At 33.6% G+C, this 10,561-nt stretch overlaps 1 protein-coding gene across 1 annotated transcript; it reads right to left on the reverse strand.

Moving 5' to 3' along the window:
* Positions 1–4,483: 4,483 nt before the first annotated feature.
* On the reverse strand, positions 4,484–6,206 carry LOC126848585 (transcription factor Atoh8-like). The gene is made up of 3 exons (XM_050589572.1): positions 5,859–6,206; positions 5,566–5,770; positions 4,484–4,762 (listed from the first exon to the last, which is right to left on the reverse strand). Exons 1-3 carry the CDS (start codon positions 6,158–6,160, stop codon positions 4,484–4,486), a joined length of 786 nt encoding a protein of 261 aa, XP_050445529.1. The 5' UTR covers positions 6,161–6,206.
* Between the last annotated feature and the right edge of the window lie 4,355 nt (positions 6,207–10,561).

The following is a 10,561-nucleotide window of genomic DNA, read 5'->3' on the forward strand; positions in this document are numbered from 1 at the left end:
GCTTGACCATTTCTGGTCACGCCCTACAGCCGAGTGACCATTCGGTCAAAATCTGTCTCACCGCTGTCTTTTCCTTCTTTTTGGGAATGTATTCTTGTATACGCCTTTCTTTCTAACGGGATATTAGCCATGCTTTTCTCTTGGTTTGGATGGGTTCAGTTAAATTAAAGCTATAGGTACGCGAATCTATCATTACATCGCAATATATATTTTATATTAAATTGGTATCGAAGCTGTCTAATTATTTTGTTATTATTAAAATAATATTTTTAGATATTAAATTTAAATCGATATTGAGATAATAAATAATTAATAAATAAAATTTTTTAATTCTATTTCTTTGAACTTGACAACAAAATATCGTGAAATTTTACAAAAAGGAATTAAATCGTCGTGGAATACGTTTTAATTATATGTATTCCATAATGTATTCCAAGAATCAAAAATCCCATACGTTTAAAGTATCTTGGCGTTTAAGTATAAATATATCTCAGGAGATCGGGAATTCTCTCTCTCTCTCTCTCTCTCTCTCTCTCTCTCTCTCTCTTTCTCAGAAACCGCGCCGAACGCTGGTCCGTCCATTCGGGTAATTAATGATCGCTAATTACTGGACATCTGGTGCTGGAAGAGATCCTTATTTACGACAGGAAGGTGGACGTCCATCTAGAGAAAGAAACGAAAAAGGAAATCATAGGAAATCGCTAACGAGGTCTATTGTGGGGCACGTGCCGCTGTCCGCCTACATACCTTGAAATAAGACGGATTTTTTTTTCTTTTCGATTTCGCCAATCTAACGGAAGGAAGGGGCTCAATCGTGAGACTTTGTATTCCTATTCGTCTGTTTTCCGTTTTTCCGCAGATTGACTTGGACAGCCCGTTCCATCTTCATCTTTCATACTGAAACAGAAATATAACATCGAATTTAGAACGTTGAAACTTTAAAAATTTCCCAATCATCTGTAAGTTTTCTAAATTTATTGTATTAACGAAATAATTGTCCGCTATGAAAATATTTTTTTTTAACATTCTATTATTGTTTTCTCTTTGTGCTACATTTCCAAAAGATCCGAGGAAAAGATTTCCGTTTTTTTTTTATCTACAAAGAACTAGATATCCGGTTGACGTGCGTTGCACGCCTACTTTTTATTCTCAAGATCTTTTTTTACATCGCATCCACGACAGCCAGGAGGCGTCGGGATTCGAAAAAGTTCGTATATGAAGACGTCGAGGCACGACGATCACGGCATCGGCGCGATAACCAATCCACCGAGAGTAATTCGACGTGCGTTAATTGACCATTTGATCGAATCAATCAAAGAGTGTTCGTATAAGCGGGCGCCTTTTAAGGACGCCGCGTCATATTCTCACGCGTGCACATCGCCCTGACGTCTCACTGTGTCGTTTCACGTCCGCACGTTCCCCTCTCATTCTCTCGACGACTCTTATCGCCTTCTTAGGACCATCGTCAAGATCGTCGTAAGGAATGTTGTCCGCGCACTCTCGGACATTGTTCGACAAGCGTTCGGGCACGAGTGACATTCCCTTCTACTGAAATTCTATTGAATTCGATGTATAGCGCGTGGATGGTCATTTAAGAAATGGAGCATCGATATTTTTTTTTTTTTATAATTAGGTATATTAATTTAGCGCCTTGACAAATATCATATTAAGAAGCAACAATACTGATAATGATAATTACGAAAATTAAATAGAAATAAAATTTAAAAAATAATTATATTTTTCCGAGTCACTGCGTTTGATACATAGATAGAAATGATTTATTATTTATAAATAAAAAAAGATCATTACAAATTAGTTTTTTGATTTTTTTTTTTATGTAATTGCATTTATTAGAAGAATATTTTGCGAATTTCACTCCGCTACAGTTTTATACATCGTACATCATCGATTCAACGAAAAATAAATCTTTTTTGACGGAATATAACAGCTGTTATATAAATAAATTGTATACATATATATGTAATTCAATTCACATTATACATGCTGCGAGAACAATGTAGTAACCCAGTAGTATCAGCAACAGCTGTCGGTTGTCATATGTGCAACGTTATATTAATTTGCGTTTGTCTGTTCAGTTGTTTCGGAAATGAAGAAAGCACACACACACACACACACACACACACACACACACATACAATCAATGAATAAATAGCAAATAATTAAGGCGAAATTATATACGAGGCAGTGTCTACGCAATGGTAAGGAATTCTCACGGTATCGAAAAAACGCAGTTGCAATAAATACAAAAATACATGTCATATCCGCAACTTATACATACGAAAGAGAAAGTAACCGCTGTCGAAGACGACGTGTGATGACAAAACTGAAAATAATGAAGGCGCCATCCGAGGCAAGTGCGCGGGAATCGCTCGTATCCGGAAGAGAGTCCGTGAATAGAGAGGGGACTTTCAAAGGGAAAGGTGAGCAACAAGTGCGTGTGCCGGTCACGCGCCCGCGTGCAGTACCGGAAAATCGACGTTTATGCACGAGATGACCGGAAGAGTATATGGTATGACAGCGTGCGTCGTGCTATATAGCGATTCATTCTGCTTAATTATATTCAAATCAACAAAACTGTCTGCTTTAATTGAATTTTTCTTTTAATTTTAAAGAGATTATAGATTGACTTAGATTGATATTATGATATATCAAAATCATATTAAGTTTGGCAAATATATTTTATCTCTATTATTATTTTTTTTTTCTCTTTTGATACTTTATTGTACAATCGATGTTTTACGCTATTTATTTACGCCGTAATTAGTGACGGAACAAAATTTTCTTCTGACGAAACAATATTCTATTATGATTCCATGATAAAATTTATATCATTGCAAAAAGATTATGTTGCAGATGAAGAGAGAGAGAGAGAGAGAAAATATTTTTTTGTATAAATATTTTTAACTTCTTCGTAGGTGCATAAGAGGTGATTGCTTATAAATTTTCTATTTGATTATGCCATGCAAAAAATGTCAATGTTTATTAATCATATTTTTATCTGATTTTTCTCGCATAATTTTTTATTTACAAGAGTGTACAAAATTATATTCTTATATTTAGTACAATTAAACTCGTATATTTATCTGTATTCTACAATTAATCAATCGTCTTACAAAAGTATATAATAACATATCTCCTTATTTAATACATTTATAACGCTTCTTATTTATTTATAAAAATCTTTGGTCGATTATACAATAACTCTTTAAATACAATTTCTTCGCCATTCTTTACACAATGTTTTTGTCTTTTTTTCGTCTCTTTGGCGTTTATCATTTAGAAATTATTAACTTTGATAATCGTAATAATCTCTTGACTAGATACAATAGTAATTATAAATTTACAGTGGATAATTTACAAGTTTTATGGCTCATCAAAGAGAGAATAGCAGTATTCTTAAATATAAAATTTTTCTTAATTAAAGATATATTTTTACAAATACTAACGGTACAAGAGAGAGAGAGAGAGAGAGAGAGAGAGAAATTACAATTTAATTTCTCACGATATCTTTGAAAAATTTTTTAAAAAATTACATTCCTTTCAATTTTAATGAAATTATAGAATTAATAAAATATATTAGCTACATAGCTTACAATTATAAATCTAATACATCTTTAAAATTGTCACGTTTATTCTTTGGATCTTTAGCTGTTTCTTTTTCTTAAATTAAAATAGATACTATAAAATACAGATGCACATATACATATATTTATATGTAAAAAAAAACTAATTAATGTTTCTTTTGATGTCTTAATTTAATGTGTGAAAATGTATTAGAAATATTTTAACTTATAAGAGATTATAAAAAATATATTTGCAAAAATTCGCAGCCTATATTATGTATATATTTAAAACACAATTAAATAACTCGCCATTTATCGAATGATATTGAAATAGTCATTAATAAAATCGGTCTATCAAATTTATGATGATTGCAACTATGCAATTCAGTCTTATAATAATAGATGCCGTAAATGGCTTGTCACATTTTTGTATATTTATTGAAATATAATCTGTGCGTTTCGTTTTACATTTTCTCTATAGGATTATTTGATAAATTAACTTTGATTAACGATTACTTGTCGCTTCTTACATAATTAACTGTTCATAGCACGTCGATTGTTCGCAAAACATTAAATTTCAATGACTAATTTTTCAACTTTAAAATAATTGACAATCCAGTGACAGTCTAATTCACTTGTTTAAAGCTTATGAGAAAATCATCTTTAAACTCAAGAAAATTATTTTAAAAATATTCAGATTTTCTCTTATATAAAAAGGAACAGTTGATTAGATTATTGTTGATTATTGTACAGGTTTTTTTTTTTAAGATTTTCTTGAAAATCAGATTTGAGTGAAAGAGATCAAGTATCCATCTTTAATGACATTAAATTAGAGCATAGCGGGAGGGGGGAAAGGATAAAACGTACACAAAATACTTGCGTTTTTTGGCTGGATCCATCTATCTCTTGCTATCGTGCCTTTGCAGAAGATCGCACAGAGCAGCTATGTAGCTCTGTGCCATTTGTAAAGTCTCGAACTTGCTGAGCTTGTGGTCGGTCCCAAGGCTCGGTACGACCTCGCGCAACTTGTCGAAGGCGTCGTTCAATCCGTTCATGCGTCGTCTTTCGCGCGCGTTTGCGGCGAGACGTCGACGCTTGAGTACCGTTGGCGACGGCGGGACGTCGCGCGATCTTCGCCGACCTTTTCGGGGGCTCACCGGCGGTGTCGTCGGCATTTTCTGGATAAAGTTTTCGATTCGATTAGAAACGAATCGCGTACTCGGCATACATTTTCAATAATCAATCAAAAGTATCGATATTAAAAATATCGCGTTGTAAAGTATTTAATTATCATTTCTATTCAAGACAACAGAATTGGACATTCTATTAAATTTTATTTTGAATATAATTCTTTATAAAATAATATATATGACTAATGATCATAATCAGAAGCATTTAAAAATTTAACTCTGCATTTAACAGTGGACAGAATAACAATCGCATGAACGCTGAGTTAACTTGATGAACTTTGACCTGTATTAAAATTTCTTTTATATATAATATCGCAAAATAGAAGTTTATATAATGAATTTTAATTATATATATATATATATATATATATATATATATATATATAATTAAAATCTATAATAATTGAAATAAATATTTTACGTGTGCATTGTATAAAAATATCAATAATTTTTATTTTTCTAATATTTTTCTTATTTTTTATTTACTTATATTATATAAGTAGCTTTTAAATATCTTTTTTCTAGAGAGAAAAATATTACATTTAAAAGAATACAATATATATATATATATATATATATATATATATATATATTGTATTCTTTAATATTTTTTATATATATAATTATTGTCCATATTTATAAAACAGTGTTTAAAATATGAGTCAGTGGCTTGGCGTTTATAAGCGGATAATTAATTACCAGCTTTGTTCAGGGCAACGTAATTGAGCGTTTTATTAAATTTTATAATTTAAATTAGTTTTTACAAAGTAGTTGCGACTGATCATAATTACCTGTGTCGAGATGATAGGTTCCCAGCAATTGGCGCGAGATTCTACGATCGTGATGATTGGTTTGCTGTTCTCCAGGGGCTGATATCTCGGTTCCTGCGGGGGAGTTTCGTAGCAATAGGACGGCGTATGATAGTCCATCGAACTTTCCTCGTACAACATTGATCGAGGCGATTTTCTCTGTTCCATCAAATACGGCGGTTCGTATCTAATAAATTCGCGAGAGAATAACGAATTCTAATCTAAATAATCTCTTCTCTCGACAAAATACGCCAGATAAAATCTGCAGTGATTACCTTTGCGGCGTGACGGGCGTCAGGACGCCATAGGATCCTCTATCGTATCCCTCCGGGCTCTTCGTGTATTCCGACACTACATCTTTGCCATAATCCAGCATTCCCCTTCGCGGCGTGAGCTCGTTCTCGTGCGTGCAATTGTCTCTATACGCGAGTCTGGTGGAATCGGTCTGATAATTCGGGGAGTTATACGGTGACGGATACAAGGGATCGTAGTTCCTCCCTGAATTCGCGTACGCGGGTGTCAGCATCTCAGATTGCGTGCTCTGGTAATTGCAGTGATGGTTTGACAGCAGAGCCATGATTGTAGATTGTTATTTTAAATCAATTCAGCGAGAATCGCTTTCTCAGAGTTATCTCATTAAATGGATTTTGTTTTAATAATTTTTCTTTTCTGCGCAAGTAGAAGGTTTCTACCTTTCACATAAGCGAATTTTCATGACGTTTCCTGCAGTCTTGTTCAACTTTTTTTCTTGATGTTACGCTGAAGAAAGAATTAAAGCACAATTCATCACTGTCGATTTACATATCATTAAATTTATTAACACAACCAATTAATGGCATTTAGGTATAAACATATGTTTCTAATACTAATGTTAATATACATTGCAGTAAATAATTTCACGTTTTTTGGTATTTCTCTTTGGTCTTTCGATGATTTTTATCATAAATTTATTGTCGTATTTGTTTGCTCAATCAAGATCATATATCTAATAAGATATATCGATAAGTGTGAAATTGAATTTACTATTCAGGCACATCACCTATGCGAAATCGATCCGATCGACTTCTCTCACATTAATCTCGTATCTTCACCGACAGTCTTTAATCTCTGTTCACTTTGGATTTCTTATGCCGCGGTCTCGTGAAAAAGGAACGTCGAGACTGAACTGTCAGAGGCGTTCAAGTTAAATCGGTAAAAGGACACCAGGATGGACACCGGTAGATTCGATCCTCGCGGTGTAAAGGCTCGAGTTTGAGTGCGCTCGGCGCGTGCCGGAGCGTCCATCAGCAGATCAACATATGGTACCCACCTTGTTTTCTACCTATCCCTATAAGCGATGCGTACACCTGGCAGCGGTTCATTCGGCTTCCTTCTGTACCTACCCCTCTTCTCTTCAGGTTGTTCGATGCCCGTTCCGCAGGCACGCCCGCGCTGCGAGCCTCCGCGGTTCGCCAAGAAGTGGTCGATGGCCTGAAAAGAAAAATGAGAAAAAAAAAGCTTGCGCTGATTTTAAAACGCGCAAGACGAATAATCTTATCTCGCTTATACATTGTTGATTAAAGTTTTATTGAGAAACGTGCCGAGTTTGTCATGTATGCTGATTTGTTACGAGTTTGTTGTTGGGAGCTTATGCGGATGATGAGTCCATTATCGCGGCGATATCTCCCTTCGTGTTTTCCGGCGCTGATCGGCGTTATGCGCGAAAATTAACTTTTAATTTCCGATTTCCCGCCTTTTTTCTTCCTTCGCTGTCAGCATTCTGTTCGTCACAACGACCGATGGCGGAACGACAGATGCTTTCACAATAGAAACCACGCCACGTGTAATAACTGTATGTGTCGTATTATATTCGCTACATAGTTTTGTATAAGAAGTATGAAAAGAACAACGAAGATGTACCGCGACGGGAAGAGGAAACCGGACATTACGATTCTTGCAAACGCAGTTTTTTGTCCTCTATAATCTGAAAATATATAAGATAAAAAAATGTACAATAGCATGTTTTAAATTCAATTGCGGTCCTGAATTAAGATTTTTTTTTTTTTTTTAATGAATGCATGGATCGATAAATCGATAAATCAATGTTATATAAAAATCTATTCTCTCTCTGGCGTTAGAATTTTTTATATAAGAATATTTTTGATATAAGAATTACGTACTAAAATGAAAAAAACAATTTTATATGCTTTTGTATGATTTGTTTGAATTTATTATTTTTAAGTATTAGAGACAACCTTATCAAATAGAGATTAAATGCCGTTATCCTCTTTATTTCGGAATTGTGTAATACTATCATATCAGATAAAATCAAACTTTTCAAAGCTACTGAAGTTTCGTTAGCTTTTATCGCAAAATTAAAAAAGCGGCGACGAGTGAGAAGAAAGTGGATAGAGAATCGAATAGTTTTTAAATTCTAAATGTTGAGATAAAATATGATCGACTGGATATAGAGAGGAGATATATAAGATGCATTTTTTAGGATTTCAAGTTTTACGGAATAAAAATTGTATCTATATATAATTCATATATTGTAATTCTTAATTTTGTATTTTCGACAATATATCATTGAACAATTTAATGTTTTTTTCGTCCTATCGCAATCTTCTTTTTATAATTATTATTTATCTTTTATGCATGGATTATTGTTCGTATTATAATATAGCTACACGAAATGTGATATGTTTATAAAAAGTCAAGAATATTTGAATGAATATTTTGCACGATATCGATCAATATCGAGCGTGATCGAGTGAATATCCTGTACAATAGAGAAATTCTAAAGACGGATGAATATTGATAGAAGGAGAAAAGAGAGGGAAAAGACAGTAGAATACAACGGTCGCGTGCTGCTACCATCACGGCCCATTCGCCTTGAGACAATTAGTGATATCCATCTCCCACGGGACTCTACCCCTCGGAACAGAATGGAACCGAACAGGCCGAGGCTCAGACTCGGCACGGCACGCGTGGCATTCGTCTGCACGGGAGCATAACGAGAGGAGCCGCAAGGTGTTGACCAGCCGAAAACGGCAGATCTCGGGATAAAGATGCGCACGACGCTGGAAGGAAGCTCTCGCGCGAGATTGCATCCGAAACAAAATCCCCGTGTTCGATGCTCTATCGTATTGAAACGCGTTAACGTTAGCGGCACCAACAAGATTCGAATCGTGATAGGATAATTTAAAATTTCAAGTTTTTATTCTTGAACCAGTAAAAAAAAAATATAAGAATATCAAACATTTTTATAATTATGAAAGTGTCACTTTTATTTATACAAGATCAATCAATAGCAGAGACATAAAAAATATATAAATATGTTAATAACAGAGAGAGAGAGAGAGAGAGAGAGAGAGAGAAAGAGAAAGAAATTTATGATAAAATATATCGAAATCTGACAGAAAATTAAACATTTTTTACCGAAAGAGGAATGGATGCAGCTATCTTTCGATTTCTTTGTTGCAAATGAAATAAAAGCGGAATGACGATGTAGAGAAATTTAATTTTATATATATATATATATATATATATATATCTTTTTTTCTATCTTTCTTTCTTTCTTTCTTACGTACGCATGTGTTTGCGATGTCGTTGATAGGGATTTTTTAATAATCCTATACGAATCGCGATACACAGTTTGGAGGAAGATGTAAGGTGTTAGTAAGGCGGGAGATTTTGTGATAAAGTCGAGGAGAAGGGAACTTGAGTGCACTCGAGAGGAAAGACACCTTGCAATGGGACGAGCAGACTAATTTAATCGAGAATGGACATTTAAACATGTCCGACAAACAACATGTGATTCATAAATGTTTATATATATATATATATATATATATATATATATATATTAAAAAAAAGACTTTGTACATATTTTTCTGATCTCGGATAAAGTTTAAAAACCGCAGCCATGATTGAAAATACCCTCGTCAAACAGTCATTAAGTTTTCGTCAGCTTTCTATTTAATTCAGCATCCAATTAGAAACTTTATCCGTAGGGTGGAGTGCGTGACGAGCGCGTGATAGATTGACTGTTGCTGTTTTCAGTTTCGACACTTTCGAGAACGAATTGTTCTCGAAAACCATATGGCACTACACCCACGTGGCAAAATCCTGAGCGAATCCTATTAAATTTTTCGTTATAATGTTTGAAATTGTGTTGCACATTATTCGCGGTACATTTCAGGAAGTAATTTATATAAATATTTAAAACGTGTTTAGAAAAATATTATTTAAAAAGTTTTTTGAAAATAATATAATGATACATTGACTGCATTGTATGTGTATACATGTGTTGTATATAGCGAATACTTTACACATGTATTGTATAACGACATTGATATAACAATGTGACATAACATCGCTTCATTCAATTCGTTATTTCATAACTATAATATCTTCTCTCTAATATTTAAAAAGTAATCATACATACTAAATTGCGATTCTCCATATTTGAGTCGCGATGTTTGGTGTTCTTCATAAAGCTTTTTATCTTCTGCAAATTTTTTTCACGAAAAAAACTGCAAAGTCTTCTGCTAAAAAAAATGTGTATATGTGCATCGTCGATACATGATAATAGAAATATTGATTAAATCTTTTCAGCCTCTTGTTTTCTTTTCTCTCTATATTCAGTTTATCGACGCGTAATAATGAAAGATTTATATGCGAATCAAGACAATATTTGATGAAAAAGTATCTTAAAAATTGATATCTCTTCAATCGAAATGATAGGCAATAGAGAAACAAATTAGTAGGAAATTTTGACGATTTTATTATACGTAGGCGAATGTCAAACGACAGAATTAGCTATATATATATATATATTTCAGCAATCATTTGGATTGGCTATAAGTATCTAATTGGCAGAATTATTTCAAAAGTCGAGCTACATAAAGAATTGTTAATATTGATCAGTAGACGTGGTAGGAATCAAAGACCTGACGCGTGATGCTTTTTCTGTCAGTGCTCTATTAACTTAAAGAAA

The sequence above is a fragment of the Cataglyphis hispanica genome, chromosome 4 (assembly GCF_021464435.1).
Source record: "Cataglyphis hispanica isolate Lineage 1 chromosome 4, ULB_Chis1_1.0, whole genome shotgun sequence".
In the NCBI taxonomy this organism is placed as follows: Eukaryota; Metazoa; Arthropoda; class Insecta; order Hymenoptera; family Formicidae; genus Cataglyphis; species Cataglyphis hispanica.

Excerpts from the sequence above, each read along its gene's own strand:
- LOC126848585 (XM_050589572.1), bottom strand. The coding sequence starts at position 6,160 with ATGGCTCTGCTGTCAAACCATCACTGCAATTACCAGAGCACGCAATCT. Across the intron at positions 5,771-5,858 it reads ACGCCCGTCACGCCGCAAAG|ATACGAACCGCCGTATTTGA; the intron begins GTAATCACTGCA and ends CGAATTTATTAG. Across the intron at positions 4,763-5,565 it reads AACCTATCATCTCGACACAG|AAAATGCCGACGACACCGCC; the intron begins GTAATTATGATC and ends AACTTTATCCAG.